Source organism: Helianthus annuus, chromosome 8 (assembly GCF_002127325.2).
Source record: "Helianthus annuus cultivar XRQ/B chromosome 8, HanXRQr2.0-SUNRISE, whole genome shotgun sequence".
NCBI classification, from domain to species: Eukaryota; Viridiplantae; Streptophyta; class Magnoliopsida; order Asterales; family Asteraceae; genus Helianthus; species Helianthus annuus.
In genome coordinates, this window is record NC_035440.2 from 120,937,494 (window position 1) to 120,960,806 (window position 23,313).

Genomic DNA, 23,313 nt, shown 5'->3' on the forward strand with positions numbered 1-23,313 from the left:
GGGTTTTTAGTTTTGAAATCTGTATACGGGCCGTATAATGTTATACGGCCCGTATCGCCCGTATAGAAAGGTTAATTTTTTGTTGAAATCGGGAAACCGTTTAATAAGTTTTGTAAATTTTAAAATAGTGTTGTATATATCGGATTATGTTACGAGTTTGTAGTTAAACGTATTTATTATGTTTAATAAGTTTCCTCTTTGTAAAACGATAAATATGTATAGAAAAGTTAATTTTTTGTTGCAATCGGGAAACCGTTTAATAAATTTTGAAAATTTTAAAATAGTGTTCTATATATCGCATTATGTTACGAGTTTGTAGTTAAACGTATTTATTATGTTTCATATGTTTCCACTTTGTAAAACGATAAATATGTATAGAATAGTTAATTTTTTGTTGCAATCGGGAAACCGTTTAATAAGTTTTGTAAATTTTAAAATAGTATTGTATATATCGGATTATGTTACGAGTTTCTAGTTAAACGTATTTACAATGTTTAGTAAGTTTCCACTATGTAAAACGATAAATATGTGATATGATTATGATAAACTACGACAACAATTATTAAACAAACAAGTTAACATCTAAACATAAGATTAATATTTATAATGTTTTACATCTAAAACAAAAAAAGATAAACTTTTACAAAGTTTCAAACGTAAAATAACAAAAAAAATAATAATAATACAATAAGCAGCTACGGCGGCGGCGGTGGTGGTGGTGCAGCGCCAACTCGTGGAGGTAGGGGCGCGTCAGAATGCATAGCCACAATCGCCTCGACCATCCACTGTACATCCTCTCTTACTGCAGCTAAATCCCCTCTGACTGCAGCTAAATCCCCTCTGACTGCAGCTACATCCGACTCGACCTGAACGAGTCTCTCCTCCACCCCCGGTGGAGGCATCACATGCTGTCTCACGCTGTGTCGAACGTACGGGCGATCACCCCGTAACTCCTCGGCAGCTACCTGTGATTTATCGACAATATGAGCGACCCCCTCTCCGTCGCCTCCCTCTCCCTCGCCTCCCTCTCCCTCGCCTCCCTCGCCCTCGCCTCCCTCTCCCTCGTCTCCCTCCTCATCACCACCCTCTCCACAGGGTCCCTCACCCACACCATAAGCCCAAACCAGCTGCCCTCCCTCGACCTCACGAGCCAAACCCATCGATAGGGCTGTGTCCCTCCCAATCCTGTCAAGCTGGCGTGTCAGGGTCATATCACTTGCCACCTGCGGGGACAGGAGGCGATAGAAACCCTTCGCCAGACGGGTGACGAAGGCCCCACAACTGATGTGGGAAGAGGGTCGCTTAAAAGCGTACTCTGCAAGATATGCGGCCAACTTGTACGCCAAGTTGGCCCTCCCGCCGGTAAGTAAGTCGTGCAAGAAGAATAGGTCACTTTGGGTGACCCATTCCCTGCTATCATGACGACCGGCGATCGTCACGGCGATACACCTATGTAGGTATCGGTGTAACGGGTCGTAAAGATCAGTCGCCCGTGCCTTCGGGGATCGCTGACTCGGTTTCGCGAACTCCCCGAACCCAATAGTGCGCCAATACGGCCACAACACGTCAGTGGACGTGCTGACTGGCACATCAAAAAATGCGCGGGACCTTGAGTCCTCCTGTGAGTACAGACCCAAGGCAACAACGAACTGAGGAAGTGTCATCCTTTGAGTCTTGCCACAAATAGTAAAAGCTACGGCCTCTGTCGTCAAAAAATGCTGAAAACCCCCACCCCGGGTGTCCGTAAATGAAAAGGTAGATAAAAACTCTAAAGTAATCTCCCTGTGGGCCCGCTCTGCGACGGCATCAAATAAGCGGTCCACGGGGAGTTAGCTGGCATGAGCTCCCGGACCCGACCGGTCGCTCCAATATCGGTCAAAAACTGAAAATCTATGGTCCGAGGCGCATCCAACACCATCTCCCGTAATTTGCCCAAAACCCTATAGGCAACCGTACCTCAGGGGATATCTCTTAGAAACCGCCCCGTCTCAGTAAAATCGGGCACAACCTCCTCCTCCTGTCCACGTCCACGGCCCCGACCCTGACCCTGACCTCGACCTCTACGGGCCGCACCAGCTGCTGATGACTCAGCCATATCGTCTGTAACAAATAACAATTACAACTTAGCAATCACTATACGATTATCGTTAACATATTATACGAATACTGTTCTTGTATACGAACGTATTGTACATATCATATACGCTCGTACAATGTTTGAATATTCAACAAGTATACGACCGTATATAAAATATACGTTCGTATAATGTTTGAATATTCAAACAAATATACGACCGTATATAAATATACGATCGTATAATGTTTGAATATTCAAATGTTATACGAGCGTATATAATGTATACGATCGTAAAACCTTTGATTATTCAAGTGTATACGGTCGTATAAATTGTATACCGTCGTATAATGTTTGAATATTCAAACATTATACGATCACATACAATTTATACGACCGTATACACTTGAATAACCAGTTACAATTTTCTGTTTCAATTTTTTTTTTCAAATTGAATTATACAATCGTAATCGTTACGCCTATCTACGCTTTACTATACAAGACCATAATCTAACATGTTACGGAATTTGAAAGTTTACTATACGAAAACGTACCGTATAGGAAGAACGAGAAGAAAATGCCAAAAACGCCGAAGAACGCTGTCCAAGAACGATCCGAGAGAAAACCGAGAGAATTTTTGGTGGAATGTTGAGGCCGTATGGTGGAAATGAGGTCGTATAAAACTTATACGATCTTTTTTCCTTTGTATACGGGCCGTATAAAAGTATACGACCCGTATACAGTAATTTATTTTATTTTAATTCTGTCGTATACTTAATATACGATCATGGTATACGAGGCGTATATTTTTATACGGCCCGTATACAATTCAGTATTTTTCATTTATTTTCAATTATTATATGCGGAAGTGACGAAAATACGGTCGGTATGCGTTAACGTTGATTCGTTTAAACGTTTTTTCAAATTCAATTTCAAAAGTTGCCAAAACATTTATATAACGTGTATGTTTATCATTACAAATTGTCAAAACATGCAAATTGATTCGTTTAAACGTTTTTTCAAGTTCAATTTCAAAAAGTTGCCAAAACATTTATATAACGTGTATGTTGATCATTACAAATTGTCAAAACATGCAAATAACATTTTATATTCATAGGGCACCTAAATCTATGTAATCCCTGGTCCTATATTCATCAACGATCATATTATATTGGTCAATACGTTCCTTGTAATAGTGATACCAACTTTCTGCTGGCGTATTCCGTATCGGTTGTCGCCAGTATCCTGATGGGGTTGGCATTGGATATTCCCCTTCTAATCTTACGTGAATAAAATGGTTCCTGTGTACATGTACAAGCGCGACTGTTCGATGCCGAATACTTTCTTCGGCTGTTGTGAACATGGAAAAAAATGAAGCACAACCAAGGTCACTTAATAAGAGACAAATGACATTCCACCGGTTTGCTATCAGAAGCCCCGTGAATGGCATTTGTAGCCACTTATGTGTAGGTGCTCCGTCTATATGGTTGGACCAAACTAATGATTGCAGAACTTGTTGATACCGAACTTCATTTATCTTTTTCCAAAATTCGTGGAACCGGTTGCACTCATCATGAAGATGCTCCCGTATGAACGACCACTGCCACTCTTTAAGCGATAAACCGACCGCTATAGATCGAAACCCACAATTACCATCACCCTGCACATTTTGTATGTGACTGAGGTGTGGATAGAAGCTCGGTGGAATGAACTTTTTGAAGTGCATGAACATATTAACTTGTTCGACAGGCAACAAAGGTAAGTCTGGTGGCTCTTCCTTTGATTTTGCGACCTTGTTTTTCGTTTTCGAATTCTTAGCGCCTTTCGCAATCTCGCCGAAGAACATAGGTGTTTCAGTACAATAACTTTGTGACTCGACAAACGTGCTATGCCTGGTAGGTTCGATTGTTGACTCTTGTGTGCCAAACCCATCTTGTGAATCACTATACTGGTCTTGCATTGTAAAAAAGCTGTGTCTTGAAGGCTCCGTGAACGAATCATCCTTCCTTTGTTGCTGAGCTTTTAAAGTTGGACGACCCCGTGTGTTTTTTTGCACAACTGGTTGTTTAAGCTTCGTCTTATTGAGTTGTACCAACTCCTTCATCTTTTGAATCAAGTTTTTCTTGAGTTCTCTCGGCTGAGCACTTAAATGTTGTTTGAGAAGCGCAAATTCGCCGTCTAAGTCGGAAGAGTCCACCTTGCTCGGTTCCACTATGGAGTCCAAATTTAACTTTCTCCAAAAAGGGTCTATCAACTCCAACGGGATCATTTGACCTAAGAAACATATCAACAAACAACATAAAACGTCAATAAGATTTTGCGTGATGAAAGGCTATGATTATAAAATGTGGTTGGTCGAATAATGTATTACCATTCGTTGTATACGGTTCCAACCGACACGCGCACGACAACCCACAGCTTGTATACAAACGGCACGCGCATGTACGGTTATATAACTTTAATTTTTCTATTTCATTTACTTCGTCTGATATCAACTCTAGGCAGGCATGTGAAACCTTCTTTAGTAGGAGATTAAATATTGGTTTGTTATGATGACCCAATGTTCGGCTCCTGCTTGTTTCAATGCTGCCTTTGATTTCTGTCACCTGGTTTCTTATGAGCTTATCGATAAGTGGTACCACTTTCTCCAGGGTGTAATTAGAGTCGCCTAGGTACTGCTTCAAAAGGGCATGTTGACCCTCTGCCCTGTTCGTTGTACGTTGACCGAAGTTCAGATGTTGGTCGCTCCAGAACGAAACAAACCGGTCTCTATATGGTTGTAACCAGATTGAATCCAAATAGTTCATAATCTCTGTAATCAAATTCAAGTGCAGTTAAGACAAGTCAAATAAATACGATTATTAAACAAAAATTATATAAAACTTACCGTTGGTTTTTTTTGCGTGGCAAGTATGATCGTATTCGCTCGTACCAGTAGTTGTAGTCAAGATCGGTCGTTGAGTTAATTAGCTCGCCCCACTTGTAAAGAAACCTCTCCCATTTATCCTCTGTTCTAAAGCTTTTCCTGCAATGTTTGAAGATGTTTTGCTGTATGTGCCACCTACACAATGAATGTCTAGCCCTGGGAAACACGGTTGCACATGCGTTCATTAGGGCGCGATCTCTATCTGTTACTATTACCCGGGGTTCCATAACACTGTCTAATGAGTGTCTCAACCTCTGTAGAACCCATGTGAAGTTTTCCTGTTTCTCGTTGCTTACGAACGCATGAGCAATGCAAAACGACATCAACGTGGATGTAACACCGATAATCTGGACTAGCGGCATTTTGTACCGATTCGTCTTGTAGGTGGCGTCTATAAGCAACACATGCGGGAAGGCGCGCCACAACATGTTCGACTCCGGGTGGATGAAGAAAACATCCTCGACCCGTTCGCCATTTTGAGAAGTTCTATGGTAAAAAACAAACCCAACCTTCTCCAACCGGTAGAAAAGTATCTGCATTGGAGTCTCACCGACTTGTTCCATTCGACCCAATTTGGCCCGAGCGTTGTATATGGTGTTTCTTGTTGAGACATTATGGGGGTTCTGTTCTTTAATGGCAACAAGAATGTCTCGTGGTTTTATGTTCTGATGCGTCATTTGTTCCACCGTCCTCTCTTCTGATGGAGTCAACCTCATTAGGGACGGATGACCCTCTGGATACAGAAATGGTTCGTGGTTATGTTTAGCTTTCTCAACCCTTAGATCCCAATAACCTAACCTCTTTTTGTATGCCCCGATCAGTTGGAACTTGTAACCGGTTTTCCTGGTCCCGCTACGTCTGACCGTGGCTGTTGATTTGTACTCGCCGGCACAATCACACGTAAGCCAGATTTTTAACGGCTGACCGCTACCCTGTTTATCGTAGATGGTGCGTTTGGTGACGAGGGCGTAGCCATTTACGCGTCCAACGTCTCTACACCACTCTACCAATTCATCCATGCTAGCGAATTTCTAACGAAAACACTTATACGTGTCAATTAATGATTAACCAATCGGTTTAGCTTTAGTATAAACGGGTTCGGGTCAGTTCCAGGTTGAAGCTGCGAACCCGTTTGGGTTAACGGGTCGGGTTCGGGTCAACATGGTCGGGTTGGCGGGTTGACCCGTTACACATTTATACTATATTATATTTTTTTAACAATATATTTTACGTCATAAATTAAATGGAGTGCGTATTTTTATGCCATGATTATAAATTAAAAAGAGAAATTAACATAGATTTTATAATTTAAATATGATATTATTATATATATATATATATTTGTGTTTTTTAAGTAAATTTTAACTTTAATATATTAATTTCAGAAAAAAATAAAAAAATTCGGGTTTAATGGGTCGTGTTCGGGTCAACCCATGAAAGTTCGGGTCGTGTTCGGGTTCTTATGTATGATACGATTTTCGGGTTCGGGTCGAGTTCGGGTTTGTGTAAAATTTTCAGGTTCAGGTCGGGTTGAACCCACCAACCCGCGAACACGACCCGTTGAGCAACCCTATTCTAAGGTTTTAATAAAAACAACATCAAACGTAAAAACACTAAAATAGTTAATGTACAACAAATAAACGTATAATTAAATATTATACCTGCTTGTTTTGAAACTCACTACGTTCCTGGTCAGCATTTGGACCCTCCGGCGGTCCATCACTTATGGGAGGAGACTGAGAACTATCAGTCGGTGGTCCAAAACTAACAGGAGGGGCTTCAAAATTAACCGGGTGTTGCGATGGATAATAACCAGCATAATTAGGCTGAATTGCATCCAAACCCCAAGTATCCTGACCTGCATCAGACGCAAGAATGGGATCGAACGGAGCATTCAGATCAAACATGCCCTCTTTGTTATCTTCATTGTTATCATAACTCCCCTGATTCGCCTCGTTATCAAACACATTAAAAAAGTTACCCCAACCCGACATTATAGCGTAAATAATTTGAATACAGAGAAAAATAGAAGAAACGAATAGAAGTTGAATGAAAATGAATGAAACTAGTGTCGTTTATATAGAGAATTTTACGGAATATTACATCGTTTCAAATGATTAACACGCGAATCGAGGAATCTAACGTCGAATCAAATAACTTGCACGAATATCGAGGAATCTAACGTCTAATCACATAACTCGCACGAGAATCGAGGAATATAACATCGAATCAGAGAATCTTACGTCTACTCGCACGTGAATCGAGGAATAATACGTCGCGTCAAATAGTAATAAAACAATAAAATAAAGGAAATTCATTGTATACGAGCCGTATAGATATATACGATCCGTATAAAGTAGTCGTATAATATATATACGACCACAGTATCATCTTATTCTAACATGGTTGATACGGGCCGTATAAGGTTATACGGCCCGGCCCCTATAGAATAAAGTGAACTGACAAAGGCTGCTGGCACAGCCTTTGTCAGTTCACTTTATTCTATACGGGCCGTATAACCTTATACGACCCGTATCAACCATATTAAAATAAGATGATACCATGTGGATTTATTAGGACCCTTTTTTTAAATAGCGTTTGTCAGCTGAAGATCCTTTGCACAGCATAACAGATTACGTTCAGTTTAGAACCAGAGCTTGGCTTCACGTGTAGCTCAAAAAAAAAAAAAGAAAAAAAAAAGAAAAAAAAAGAACCTATACCTTGTTAACCAAGCAAATATAAGAAATTATAGAAAGAAATAAATAAATAATGGTGTATAATAAGAGGTAGCAATTTCAACCGGTTCACGTGTAAAGGGGTCAAGTCAAGTGATATTTTATCTCTAAAGGATCAAACAAGAGATATACGAAAATTAGCTTACAAGGAAACGAGTCAAATGGATGAAAGTTTCCATAAATTTATTCAAAGTATTTATATTATTCTTAAACAAAGCATTGTTTTTTTTTTTTTGGTAATTATGCGAACCTGTTACTGGAAAACTCCTGGACCACGCCAATACTCAACTAACAAACGGGATCAGGTATATTGCAACTTGTGTTGGGCAAGAGGTTATGGAAGAAAGCTAGTGGACGCACGATTCAAACCCGGGGTCTCTTCTAATAATAAAAGTATACTTGTAGAATCATATTCAACACATTGGCTAATGGGTATTTATAAATGAATATAGTTGGATAAAAGGTGTTTGGGTCAGACCCCGACTTGACATGGTTTGCGGCATAATGTGTGAGAACCATAATCTTGAATGTTATGTCGAAGGTGTGTGTGAGGGTTTGTTATTTGGGTCATAATGTAACATGTAAAAGGAGGGTCCAACACGTGACACTTTCCTATATTCATTGATTATTACTCAAGAAACCTCTTAACAAGAAAAGAATAAGCTTTAAGAGATTGATTCGGAGTTCTTGAACAGTTGCACCATCGGGTGAAACAAAGCTAGCAGGTTCACCCGAAACGCGTTAAGGCACAGTAGTTGACTTGACAAGGTACTTAAAAACAAATGGATCTCGTACTAGTACATCTTTTATTTAAATTGAAAAGGATCGTTGTACTAGTGTAACGTTAGAACAAACGGGATTCATAACATACACCTCTAACATGAGACATTATACCAAATAGGTGCGTGTTTACATAATGTAGTATCCTTGTACAATGCCGAGAAGATTATCATAAGTGGGATGATTCGTTAATGTGATTATTTTCAACAACTACAAAAAAGAGTGTCGGCGGGAATAGGTCTTGGCTTTTATTGGGTGACATGGGCGGCAAGGAAACAGTGCTAGGCAGCTGCCTGACACTCCCCCATTGGCCCAACAAATTTACGCTTTTATCCCGCTTTAAAACTACGATTTTGCCATATGTTCAAAATTATGTTTTTACCCCACTTAAAAACATATTTACGCTTTTGCTCCCAGCTAAAAATTTCAATTTTGCCCTGAGTTCAAAATTACGTCTTTGCCCCGTTTAAATTTAAAGTTTTACCATTAGTTTTTTCCTCATTATAATTAAGATTTTGCCATCGCTTCAAAGTTATGCTTTTACCCCGACTTAAAAATAAATTTACGCTTTTGCTCCAAGGTAAAAATTTCAATTTTGCCCTTGGTTCAAAATTACGATTTTGCCCCGTATAAATTTTCAGTTTTGCCATTAGTTTTATTTTTTCTCACAGTCAAGTTACGATTTTGCCCTCAAATAAAATTTACATTTTCTCCATCTTTTTGTTTGTTTTCCTAGTTAAATTACAATTTTGCCCCCAGTATAAAATTACAGTCATGCCGGCAGCTGTCTGGTACTCCCCCATTGGTCCATTTAATTTACGATTTTATCCTTGAAAAAATTATGATTTCGCCCTCAGTTCAAAATTACGTTTTTCCCATCGTTTTAGTGTTTTTTTTTTGCAAAAATATAGAAGTTTTTTTATTGGTTGACTCGATTTAATTTTTTCCGTGTCAAGTAGCTGCCTAACACTCGCTCATTAGTCTTAAAAAATTACAGTTTTATCCTGAGCCGAAAAATACGGTCTTATCATTGTTTTTGTTTTTTTCCTAACAAAATTATTATACTGCTTTTTTAATTGATTAAGAATTATTCGGCCATCACCCGCAACGCGTGCGGGGCATCAATTAGTTGAAAAACATTTTGACAATCAATCATCCATGTCATATGTTCCAAGTATAAGATAAAACAAAATCTTGTCCAAATAATCATTTTGGGCTCGATCCAAATATCAAGATGTTCATGTTCAAAACCATTGATCCAAACACTGACTACGTGAGTATGTTTCGGCCCATGGGCCATGAAAGTAATCCAAACTCTTGCACTCCAATGTTGGGCTATATAATAATAAGAAACCAATTTGCAAATTAAACTTGAATCATTCTTCTATATTCAAATTCATAAGAAAATAGCTATTTTTTCTATGGTATTTACAAAGTGTCGAAACCGACCAAATCAAAGCAAGTCGGTTGGTTTGAGATCCAAATAGTTCGACTCACAGATCACCAGTTTAACGATTTGGTCTGGTTTGAAACTGAGAACCGATGTGTAAATTACGGTATTTACATCAACTTGTATGAATTGATCTTAAACTATAAAAATCACATGAATCATTCTTCATTTTAATAAGTTGCCACAAGGTTTGTCCTTCGCTCTAACAGATGCCTATTTGAGGAATTAAGAGGGGAGGGAGTCTGTCAAAATCGGTAAATCAGAACTTTATTCAACTCAAAACAACAAAGAATCTCTTACAAACACCCACAAATCATCAACAACAAGATCCGAAACAAACACTCCCACTAAATCTAACAGATAACAACTTCTACAACACGTATAAATAACAACAAACCCTAGATCTAGCACGAGGGAAGAACAAATTGTGGAAATCAAAATTATCTCTGAAAACCCTAATGGAAGAGATCCGAAGATCCAAGAGTTGTTGACTGAATGACTTTTTTCTTTATATAGAAATATTCAGTGGCGAAGCTTGAGATTTTTGACCGAAGGGTCGTAAATGTATATACCAAAAAATTTCTATAAAACCGGAGGATCGAAAACGTATATACCCAAAAATTTCTATACGGAAACTACATACTCTCCACCATTGAGCGAAAAGTTCGGGGGGTCGGCCGCCCCCTCCCGCCCCCACTATGTTGCGCCCTTGGCAATATCAACATGCGGTACAACTCTTTAAGCCCATCAGCTCAGTCCTAAGCCCATTAGCCTTGTTAAGCCCATCTAAAAACAATTATTTATTTTATTTTTTACGGTTAAATCGCGATTTTTTATTAAAAAAAGGTTCATTTTTGTGTGTTTTAAAGCCTTTTTAAGTAGCTTTGGCTGTGTTCTTGTGGTTCTCACCATAAATGATGGTTCCTAAATGATCTTCACCCTATATATATCTATACTATATTATAATGCATGAGTGAGAGACATTTAAAATACCCAAAAAAATAAGAACTTTTTCCCTCTTAATTTATAAATACACTCCTAAAATGAGAGTAAATTGGTCCTTTAAACAATAATTATAATTTAGCCTCCATTTTATTATACTTAAATCCCTGAGTTTTAACATAATTATGGGTAATTAGTTACACTTTCCCCCCTCCACAACAAACTTGTAATTCTTTTATGTATTCTTGACACATCTTATAAACTATAATATTTTAAAAAAATCCAAAAGAACCGTGACGACCAACTCATTTTTGTCGACGTTTCGATAGTCATCTTGGCAATTATTGACGTGTGAATTTAAAGGTACAAGTAGACGATGTCTTAGTGTACAAGTGATTAAAGTCCAACGTACTTAGTCATTATTCCAGAATGTTTAATAGTTACAGAATGTCAAGTGATTAAATATTGTCAATTTAATCCTCTTATCTAGATTACACTTTAATCACCCCCGCCCCCGCCCCACATCTTTTAAACGGTCATAACTTTTTTGGTACGTTAATATTTTTTTTTTTAAAATTACACTACATAAACGAGTATTTTATTGTCTTTAATCTGAGTATACTATTGCTATAGTTTTTTAATTAAAAAATTAATATGTTACGTGATTAACAGTGTCTAAGGGTGAGTAATAATTGAATCGTTAACCGGAACCAAACCGAAATCAACCAAAAAATGAATTAACTGAAAAATGATTAACCGAAACCTGAATTAACCAAAAATGGTTATCTATTTTTTTGTACCCTCATTTAACCAAAATTAACTGAACCGTACAATTCATATTTTCATATATTTCTAGCTTTTATACCTTTAGTTCATGTATTTCACATTTATACCCCTATTTTATGTGTTTATACCTCCATTTCATGTACCTATACATCCATTTCATGTATTTATACCTAAATTTAATGTATTTCTAATAAAAACTTTTAGACCAAGTTTGGTTTTTGCTATTAACCGAAATTAAATGAATCAAACCAAAAACAGTCAATCTAACTGAATAAACGAAATCGATTAACTGAAAACGGATTGGTTAATAAAATAGACTTATCGATGACCTCCATTTAGGTTGAGGATAATAATCTAAACAACCGAACAATGCACACCGCGACAATGTCTGTATTTCCTGCCGCATAGCGTGCACCTATCGCTTCTAAACTAAAACCGGTTATCGGTGAGCAGTAACGAAATCATTAACTTAAACAAACCGAAAACAGACGAAACCGAACTGAAATCGAGCAAAAACTGAAAACCGAATTAACCAAAAACCGGTTATCAATTTTTTTGTACTCTCGTTTAACGAAAATTAGCTGAACCGAACCGAATGATTCATATTTTTATATATTTTTAGCTTTTATACCTCTAATTCATTTATTTCATATTTTATATCTCTATTTCATATATTTATACTTTTATTTCGTTTCATGTATTTATACCTCAATTTCATATATTTTTAAGCTAAAATTTTAGCGCAAGTTTGATTTTTGCTATTAACTGAAATTAGATGAACCAAATCAAAAGTCAATCTAACCGTATAAATCGAATAACCGAAAACTGATTGGTTAATAAAAAAATAGACTAATCAATGACTTTGATTTCGGCTTTGGTTGACAGTAATAACCTAACCATGCACAACACAATGAAACGGATTCCCTGATTACTTAGCTATATCACAATGATGCTACAATAAATATTATATAAATAAGAAAATGTGAGTGCATATGTCTATCGCTTCCGTCAATCACGTATCATAGCTAACAAATGAGTCAAGACAGGGTTTAATATGTATAACATACTTGATCAAGTCCATCCACACAAGACAAGATTCCAGACATGCACGGATGTGCGCTACAGGTCTGGATGAATGGAGTATTGCTGATCCGCATGAAGTTCGTGCTAAATTAGGGTTTTAATACATGCGCATCCACACGAATTGAGTGGGTCCGCACCAAACATGTTGATCCGCGCATGTGTACTTGCAGATGGCCTTGCCCTATATATAGTGAGTGTGTCTTGTTCATTTGGACATCTTTGTTGACTAGAGTGGGGAAACTCTGTCGGGTTGTTTTCGTGGTTTTGTACTTACAATTCATTAATAGAAAACATATTATAATTAGCTTGGTCTTGTCTGATCCACTCTCGTACTTGGATTCCGCACAAGATACGAGATCTACGAATCCACGGTTAAAAACGGCTGCTTTTCAACATAGTGTGCGAAATCAGTGATTAAACAATCCTTCAAAGTTTCAGATCGAAATACGAACAACCCTCTTGAAATTCTACTAATTCACCCGCCATTACTTCATCAAGACCATGAATACGAGCAATGCTATCACCTACTTCAAGTACGGTACCGGTATTTACAATCTTTACTTCTCTATTATATTGCTTAATACGTTCACGGATAATATTACTAATTTCGTCGGCTTGAATGGTTACCATGAATATTACTTAATTCTTTTGTGAAAAAAAATAAATAAATAAAAAATAATGCCTAAAATCTAAACTAAAGTAGAAGGGCTAGTCTGTTATTTGTTTCATCGCCGCCAATATGCCAACATTGGCACTGATAGTACGTAAATTTAATTCGTTGTTTAAACAACTATTCAGAGTTCCTACAGCTCCTTGTAAAGCTTGTTGGAAAACCCGTTGTCAGACTTGATTACTGGCCTTTTGTTGTTCAAAATTTATAGTTTCATTTTTGTAATTTTCTAGTTGTTCCAAAGTCTTATAAGTTGAATCAATTAAATTCATTTTTTCTCGCTCTATCTCAGAGTATCCATTCACGCGAAACTCATCTGCTTCTATTTCTATTTTCCGTAATCGAGCCCGGGCTTTTTCAAGCTGTTCGATGGCCCCTTCGCGCAATTCTTCTGAATTTCTAATAGTATTCAAGATTCTCTATTTTCGATTATCTAATAAATCACTTAATGAATCATTGAAATTTTTTGAAAAATAATCATAACTAAACAACATGAACACGCTGATGTCCACACACGGATCTACTTGATCTTGGTTCGCACGAATCAACTAAGACAAATTGTCATAAAAGTAGGTTTGGGTTCGCACGGATCTACACCTAGTTGATCCGAACGAATTTAGTTAAAAAATCAGATTCAGTGTTGTTGCTCATTCGCACGAACCAAGAATTTGTTGGTTCGCACGAAACTACATCAATTCACATCCGTGCGAATCAACTCTTATCATATCCGTGCGAATCAACCATTATCACCTTGCGTGAATCTAGGGTTTTCAAGGGTTTTATTTTTTAGAGGTTGTTCAAGTGTTTATTGATTGTTTACAGGTGATTCACGAGCATTTCAAGATCATGGAAGAGGAGTTCTATAATGAGTTTTACAATGCTTTCACATCCGAAACAACACCCACTTCAAAGAACACATCGAATGCAATTTCGGAAAGTTTGAAATATGATAATGCGTACGGAACTAATCAAAGACCACCGAACTTATGAATATAGAAGATTATAACTGGTGGAAGGACAAATTTATTAATTGGGTGAAAGCATATGCTTATGAGTGTTGGTGCTTGTTTGAATTTGGAAATAAAAAACCTTTAAATGATAAACAAGAAGAAATTCCACTTGAAAACTTAGAAAAGGAAGATAAAAAAGTATTTTCTAATGAACAAAGAATGATTGCATTGATACAACAGTCAGTTAAGGATGATATTTTTTGTTGCTCCAACATAATGAATCGTCAAAATCCATTTGGGAAGCACTGAGAGTAAAAGCTGAAGGTGGAAAGGAAATCAAGAAAAATAAAATATCTTTGCTGAAGAAAGAATTCGATCTATTCAACTGTCTAAAGGGTGAGAATGTCCGAAAGATGATAGAACGTTTCTGTCATCTGAAAATTAAACTAGAAAGATTCGGCATCAAAAAGGATAGAGAAGAACTTATCAACAAACTTATTGAAGTGTTACCGTATGTAGATTATTGGCAAACATTTGTCATGATTCTGAAAAACGATGCTAAGTTTGATGAAATCACCTTGGATACGTTGATCGAAAAGATGGAAGGCCATGAGCTAGAACTCCAAAAGCAGAATAAAATGAGTAGCTCGAATTATCAGCAAAATGTGAATCTGTACTATAGAGGGAACATGTTATCGAACAATCAATCGTCGAAGATTGGTACTGCTTATAGTGCTAAAAGCTCAAAATGATTCACCAAAAGGCAGTTCTTCAAGTTATGATTCTGGATATCATTCCTCTTCAACATCAAACAAAGCAAATCCTGATGTGATCCAATGCAACATCGCCCTGAATTTGAAAAATTCTCAGAGTATGAATGCTGATTCTGCCAAGCAACAGATGATCTTCTTAGCATCGATTCTGGAATCGTATGAAAGTCTGGTGGCAGGTAGAATAGGAAACCCAAACATGACAAAAGAAGACTACGACCAGATAGATATAGAAGAGATGGAGGTTATAGATATCAGATGGTGCATGGCTAGTGTCATCAGGAGGGCACAGAGATTCATGGAGATTACCGGAAGGCAATGTCTTGAAGGTCCAAACACGAAACTCGGATTTGAAAAATCCAAGGTTACGTGCTTCAGATGCAAACAGAAAGGACATTTCAAGAGAGAATGCTCAAATTGGGAGGTGAATGAAAATATTAATCATTTCCATGACGATTACTACCAAAAGGCAATCTACCATCGCACCAATGAACATCCACCAAAGTTGAATAAAAAACAAATTGATGAGGGGTCGTCAAAAGAAAGAAAGCTTTGGTGGTGACTCAAGATGACGAAGGTTTCAATTGGAATTAATACATTCCAAAAAAAAAAAAAACATGCATTGGTTGCTGAAGTGAAATCTGATCAAGTCAAAGAGAAAACTATGAGAGAAAGACAAATTGCATGTTCAAATTGGAAGAAATGTCTGCAGCTTTTGAAGAAGCTAGACGAGTAGGTAGATGGGATGAGAAGAGAAAATGTTACACAGATCCTCAAGGTAATCCAGTAGTGGATTCAAAGAGTGTGGAATTTAAAGCACTGCTTGATGTCATTCCGACTGCTGGAGAACTTTACACGAAGAAATTTGAGGATAAAAATTATGTTGCAAACATGGAGAAGCGAATAAAAGAAATGATGCTTGCAAGTTTGAAAAAGAATGAAGAAAAAGCCATTGAAGAAAATGTTGAGAAGATGGTTGAAAAGTTGAAGAACACGGCAGAAGAAACTATTGATGAAAGTCAACAGATGATTGATGAGAATCAGAAGGAGACAGCAGAAGAAGCTGTAATGCCAGAAAAAGTTGAGGTAAAAATTCAAACTAAATCTTATGAGTCGTCAAACAAGGATGAATCAATGGGTAATAATGATGAAAATAATGAACAATCTGATAATAAAAAAGATGTGCAGTGTAGGAAATGCAGGGAAACATGCAGTGCCTGTATTGAGAAAGATGAAAACTTAAGATCCAGAAATGTTGAATTTAATAAATTGTAAAAGTTATCAAAGAAAAATGTAAAGAAATGTTTGAAAATGAAAATATTTTGAAACAAAAAGAAGAAGAGCTGACACGGAATGTTCTTGAAAAAGAAAATGAGATTTTGAAACAAAAGTGTTCAGCAGTTAGTGAAAAATGTTTACAAAAAGAAAATGCGGTTCAAGAAATGAAAAAAGAATACGATGTAATGAAAATTTCATATCATACAGCAAAAGAAGTATATGAAACTTTGAAAAGTCAAATGAAACGTATTCAAGCTAGACTTACACAGTATTCTGAAATGACAAAACTTCTTGAAAACAAATATAAAATAAAACAACAGGTTGTAAATCAATATATTGATGAAGTTGCTGAGCTTAAACGTAGAATGACTGAATTAGAAAAAGAAAATAACAAACTACATAATTATCATGTTTTTTTCATACATTCTTGAACGTATTTTCAACATTAAACCGGACGTTAATGATTCTGAAAAGAACAAAAAGGGAATAGGCTCAGAACATCATCAGGTTCCGCTACCGTTTGAGAAAAAAATTACATTCTATGATGACGAGAAGGTGGCAAAAGCTTTCGACATGGTTGATCAATTTCCAGATAACATTGACGTAACTTACTCCAAATCTGATGATGTTGGTGATTCAGAGATGGCAAGTAAGGTGGTTGAATGCGTTTGAAAGATGAAAATGATTCTACCAAAAATAAGAAGCCCGAATCACAAGTTGAAGATGAGGAAAGTTTTCATAAAAATTATCTATAGAATTCAGAACCTGAAACAAATGCGAATGATGTTCTGATATTGCTGTCTTATCTCATGATTAGATCTGACAAATTGTTTTTAGATGTTGAGTTTCCAATTCAAAATGTGATTGCGGATAAGATTGACAAAGTTTTTAAACTGGTAGAAATCGAAAAATCTGAAATTGACAAATTTGTCGGTAAACGAAGCAAGAAAACTTTTTATAACAAACTAGTTAAAAAAAGAAAAACACAAAGGCTGGGTTAGGTTATAAAAAAACAAAATCAAAAGAAACGTGCCGAAAGAACAAATTTTCAGAAGAAAATGAACTATGTTCATGGAACAAGTTCCGAAGAAGAGAAAGAACTCAGATTTAGTCGACAGACTAATGAAGAGTTTTATGCTCAAAAGAAACAACAACAACAGGCCAAAGATGTTTCCAAGAAAACATGTTTTAAATGTCAACAAATTGGACATGTTGGTCGTAAATGTCCAAGTCTAAAGCCTGTCGTTGTTGAGAAAAAGAAAAAGAAAGCTGATGTCGAGAAACAGAAGTCAACCAAGTTTGAGTCAAAGCAAACTTGGAAACCGAAGACACCCAAATTTGAGCCGAAACAGATTTGGAAACAAAGGCTGGTTTTTCAAAGCTAAAACAAATCTGGAAACCAAAAGTTGATTTCTCAAAACAAAACATTCAAAATGATCCAAGATTATATAAAAAGAATGTTTTAACAGGACAAATTTGGGTGGTCAAGAAACAAAGTACTTCTGTAAATGAGAAACAGAAAATCGATTCAACCAAGAAGGTTGAAAATAAGAATGAAAAAGTATTTGTGAAAAATGATAAAGATTTTCCAAAACGGAATGATTCTTATTGTGTTAAAATACCTAAGGTCAAACAGGCCTGGGTTGCATTATTCAAGTAATTGAGTTGATTGAATGTGCAGGTGTTCCAGAGTTCATCTAAAAGTCAACATGAAGATTGGAGCAACTGGCACGGGAAGAGGACTCATGTGATTGAGATCAGGGAGTGTTGGTTTATAATAATAATAAATAAAACATAAATAAAAAACAAAATAAAAATAAAAAATATAAATCATAAAAATGAAAAAAAAATGTAGTTGGTTTTAAAATTGTTAAAATCAAAATTTTTTGAAAAAAAACTGTTGATGGAATACGCCGAAACCCTCACGGCTGAACAAACATGATAAAACAAATTGAAAACATTTGGTTCAAAATGTTTAAATATCAATGTGTTGTATATCATGGGGGTGCTTTCTTCTAAACAGAGAATGTTAAGCGGAAAATTGATGGCGAGATGAAGCTATATATATTGGTTTGTCAAATTTTTGTTAAATGTTTTGGATTTTAGAGGGAGTAAAAATTTTGAAAATACAAAAACATTTGAAAATTTGAAATGATAAAAACATGATAAAAGCAAAAAGAGTTTTGTGTAAAAAGAGGAAATGATAGTATATCAGTAAACAATCACAGTATGCTAAAGAAATGGAATGTCAAAATGTGATAAACGGTCTCACTGATGATATGCCAGTAGGTTTTTACACATTTAGTATATTGAATTTGAGATATAAACCTAAGTCAATAACTTTCTTATCTCGTTGGGAACATCTCTCGTATATATGGACTTAGTATTCCGAAATTTCATTTGAGAGATTGCCTGATTCTGAGATATAAGGTCTTTATACTCATTGATATCTGGGGTATTATACCTGGTCTTCTGATTTTCTGCGTCAGCAATGGACTAGACCTCGTATAATGCTTTTGCACTTAAAAATTTCCCTCTGCATAAAAATTGAGAAAATATCGAAAGATATATATCAAATGCAGTTGTAAAGAAGATTCCTAAGTGGAACATACCTTAAGTCGAGCCTTCATCTCTTTGACTGAATGGAAGTTCTAACCTGAGCTCTCAAGGCCTCACACTAACCCAGAGATAGATATCATTTAGGTATATTCATCTGTAAGAGTGAATCTAGGGAATCGTGATACGAGAGTATATTCTGAGGTGGGACACGCGAATAAGATAAGTTCTTAAAATACTAATCTTGTATCTTGAATCAATTGAAATTTGTGTGAGAATTTATGTGGATCAGTATAGTGACAATATAGGTGAATCGTTTAGAACTTAAAGTTTATAAAGATCAACGGTGCTAGTGATGTGTCATAAACTGATATGATCCTCTAATACAAACTCAACGAAACATGTCTGTAAATATTTTTTATTGCATTTCATTTCAGCAAAATCACACAAAGATTTTGAGTGTGTTTTAGCATAAACTTTGTAAAAATACAAAAAGATTTTGTTTCACGTTATGTTTCGACAATCAATGTTGGAAAGCTGAGTTTCAAAATCTAAATATGTTGAACATGTCCTAGAAAAATAAACAAGTTCATTAATTTGAAATGAAACTTGAGGTTTTTAAATGTAAAATCAAAAATAGTTTGTGAAGTCTCCAAGGTCATTAATTTGAACTTGTTAGATAATCAGATATATCAAGGTCATTAAATTGAATTTGATTATCTGTGAGGGTTTGGGACGTTGGATGCTTTAAACGTCAAATATATATAGGTATTTGATAGGGGGAGCTGTGCCAGGTGGTTTAATCCTAAAATTGTCAAATATTCTCTCAAATGGTTTGAATTGTTATATAATCAAATATTCAAAGAGCCAAGTTCTTGATCCTAAAGTGCTAGACATTCTTACAAGTGTTTTGAATGAATAATGAGCCAGGTTGAGATCCTGAAAGTTTAAAGCAAGGGAGAGCCTGGAGAGAGAGTCTGTCGAAAGGGGGAGCTGAAGAACCAGGACGCAAAGGGGAGTCTGTGGTGCTGAATCTGTCAAAGCTTCATAAAGACTCAGAGAGTTGATGTAACAACTCTCACTAAAATAATTACTTATTATGTTAATTGTCCAATAGGAAACCCTAATTGAGAAACCCAAGTAATTCTGCATAAACCCTAAAATTTTCAGAACAATCAGAATTAGGATCAGGGCCCCTAAAACTCCGGGGGGGGGGGGTAAACCCTAGCTAACAATGTCACACCCCGATTTCCACGTGTCTCACCAGTGGGCCCGGTGGGGGATTACCGTGACGATGTTGGCAACAATATAGTCAAACCACACAATTATATAAATGCACAGCGGAAGCTTAAAGATAAATATATACTTCAACCTCTGGTTGTAATATCAAATGTATTACAGAAGTCGAATATATCCACAGCGGATCAAAATAATAATAAAATATTGTTCATTCAGATACGGCATCGAGTTTGCGAGACTATTCGTGATGCTTAGGAAGCTAATACCAGCCCATTTCGTATAGTACCTGCACTTAATCTTTTTGGGGAAAATACGTCAGTTTACACTGGTAAATACATTCAACTGACACATTTGAAAATCTTTATTAAAATTGATTTGAATGCACAAGGCACAAACTCTTTTATAACTTGGGAAAATTATTAAAATCTTGTGAACGTTTTACATGTTCTTTTATGCGTTCAGTAGCCCGGGTCGTGCCGGGTTAAAGATTTATAGACACACCACATTGCGTAAAACCGTAGTATAAAAACCAACGGCTACGTCTTCTAATTTAATGTCGACAATATATACCGGGTGTACGCCTACACCGGGATGTCGATGGTCGTGGCCATTTCGTAAAATGATGCCAAGGATATCCGGTACAACGGTCATTAAACCCCCCAAAGGCTTTTAAGAAACAAAACTGTTTAAATGAGCCGATCATATTATTAATTAACCACCTAAGCGATGGAAAAATATAATGCTCAATCAAGCGGTATTAATATACCATAACCCAAGCCCATATAGGGGAAATAAGTTAAAGTATTTACCTTTGCAAGTATATTTCCTTAATTTGGATTAAATCACCGATAGCTTTTACTGGGGCTCCTAATCTGGAACGAAGGTTTTAATTAACCTCTTATAATCCTAACGAGTCGTTATAATGGCCGTAGCCTAGACCGGTTGGTTCCGATATGTGAATATGGTTTAATCGCGTGAAAAGGCGAAAACCGAGAATGGAGTGCGATTCTGACCCAACAAGTTCAGAGACTTGTTTTATATGGGTTTATGGTTCACACTCTGGATTTTGGGGTCCAAATAATATAATTTGACCCGTATCGGCTAATTTATGAAAACTAGTTTCATAAGCCGAACCGTGCGCGCAATAGGCGAAACGGTTAACCATGAGAGTCGTACGCTTATTTCCTAAGTCAATATGCCTTAAAGAGGTTGTGGTATCAGTAGGATACCTTTCGTGATGCCCGTAACGAGTTTTAGTTAATATTACGCCCCGTAGGGGCTTTTCGGTCATTTTAAAGACTTTTAAAGAGCTTTTCGAGTTCTACAGGAAATCTGAGTTTCCCGTACAGCTTATAAAGCTTAAAATACTTTATTTATTATTTGGAACCAGTAGCAACTGGAATCGGGTCAAAAGACCTTGTAGAACTCATGTTTTGGCCGAAAAGGGCATATTCGGTATTTACCGAACCGTGGCCATAACCGCAGGTTATGAGCGAGGTAAAAATTATTAAAAATCTTTAAAATTCCCAAAATATTATTTTAATACAGTGGGTAAAAGTTTTGGTGTGGAAATCTTGGTTTAGATAGGCGTTATGCTAATTGCGCCGTTTATTACAAAAGTTTACTTTAATTGCGCTATTTAGCATAACTCTCATTCTAGACCTCGGGTTGACGTGAAACTTTAAGGACATGCTTATATTTTAATAAGCAAGGTTCTGGTCCGTTCACGTGTCCGAAATACTCGTTTTATTTTCAAAATGGCGTTACGGTCAACTTTTAGGCGATTAACGGAAATGCGCAAAAGACTCGGATAACTCATGAACCGATTACAGAGGTTTATACCATCATGTAACCTGGTCCTAAGAGAGTCCTAAGGTATATCTATACCTCACTAAAACGGGTCAGAACTGAAGTCAATGCAAAAGTCAAACTTTTGCGACATTCGGCTCCGAACCGGGTCAATATAGCAAATGGTCGATTCAAACGAGCGCAAACAAGTTTATATACTTAATATCATATTTTATGAGTGTCAAAACAGGTTTCTTAGTATGTACATTACAGATTATGCATAAATCGCGAAAATAGCTTTCTGTTGACTTTTTAAGTGCGCGTTTGACTCGATATTTGACATAGTTAGAGTGGTGATCAGAGGGAACCCTTTTAGAGGTTTATTACCCACATAACTACCAACTCAAAACCACTTTTGATTCATCATAAGACTGAACCATTTGCAAGTTATTGTAATGACAACCGTTAGTTACGACGGTTGTGTTTATAAGCTATAACTATGGAAATGCAAGACCATATTGATTGTGAACGACTTACAGAAGTTGTTTCTTGCTTATAGAGCAGAGATGGATGCTTGGGAGCTCTTAGAATGATCAGAGATGTGTGTTTGAGGTGTGGTGAACATGTGCTCACAAGTATGCTATTTATAGCCAAAGAAAGCACCTAAGATCATCACAACTCAGTCTACATTTGATCATGGATCATGGGCAGGTGTCCCTAAGTGATATGGGTCAAGTGTAGGGTGCCCATGCCTCATTCATTGGTGTTTTGATCGTTCAAAGGCTCCAAAAGGCAAGTAGTTACAACTTTCTGCATCTGGGCGTTTTACGCGGCCCGCATGGGAGTTCCATGCTTGTTTAATGCGGGTCGCCTGGGATTCAAATAACAGGCGCGTAAAACAGGAGGCTCGCGGCCCGCCTACACTTAGGCTATTACTTAACGCGGGTCGCGAGAGGCTTGGTTTCCAGAAATTTTAAATCTTTTGAAATGATTATCAGAATCTGGTAATTAATAACGAAATCTTTCGTAATGATTTACCTGACCTTTCGGGTTTGAAGGGGTAACTTTGCGGTTTGGCCCTCGGTTAATTACAACTAAGGACCTCGTGTTATTTACCCGCGTTGTTAAGTCCCCGATTAGTTTATTAATTATTCAGAAAGCCTTAACTTTCATTATTGACGCTTTTAACCCTTCTCCTACGAATTCGATCGTAACTTTCTCGTTTCATAACGAAACTTCGCGAAATTTATATATTATATTTTGGTGAGTGTATAATACCGTTACAA

General features: G+C 36.7%; 1 protein-coding gene across 1 annotated transcript; it reads right to left on the reverse strand.

The window, feature by feature from the left end:
• Positions 1-1,957: 1,957 nt before the first annotated feature.
• Positions 1,958-7,442, reverse strand: LOC118481042 (PKS-NRPS hybrid synthetase CHGG_01239-like). Its single transcript, XM_035976128.1, has 5 exons — positions 6,662-7,442; positions 4,962-6,031; positions 4,446-4,843; positions 3,728-4,348; positions 1,958-2,100 (listed from the first exon to the last, which is right to left on the reverse strand). The coding sequence occupies exons 1-5, from the start codon at positions 6,992-6,994 to the stop codon at positions 1,958-1,960; spliced, it is 2,565 nt and encodes an 854-aa protein (XP_035832021.1). The 5' UTR covers positions 6,995-7,442.
• Between the last annotated feature and the right edge of the window lie 15,871 nt (positions 7,443-23,313).

Coding starts and splice junctions, on each gene's coding strand:
- LOC118481042 (XM_035976128.1), bottom strand. CDS start 6,994: ATGTCGGGTTGGGGTAACTTTTTTAATGTGTTTGATAACGAGGCGAAT. Junction 4,844..4,961: donor CCACGCAAAAAAAACCAACG/GTAAGTTTTATA, acceptor ACAACCATATAG/AGACCGGTTTGTTTCGTTCT. Junction 4,349..4,445: donor GGAACCGTATACAACGAATG/GTAATACATTAT, acceptor TATGTTTCTTAG/GTCAAATGATCCCGTTGGAG.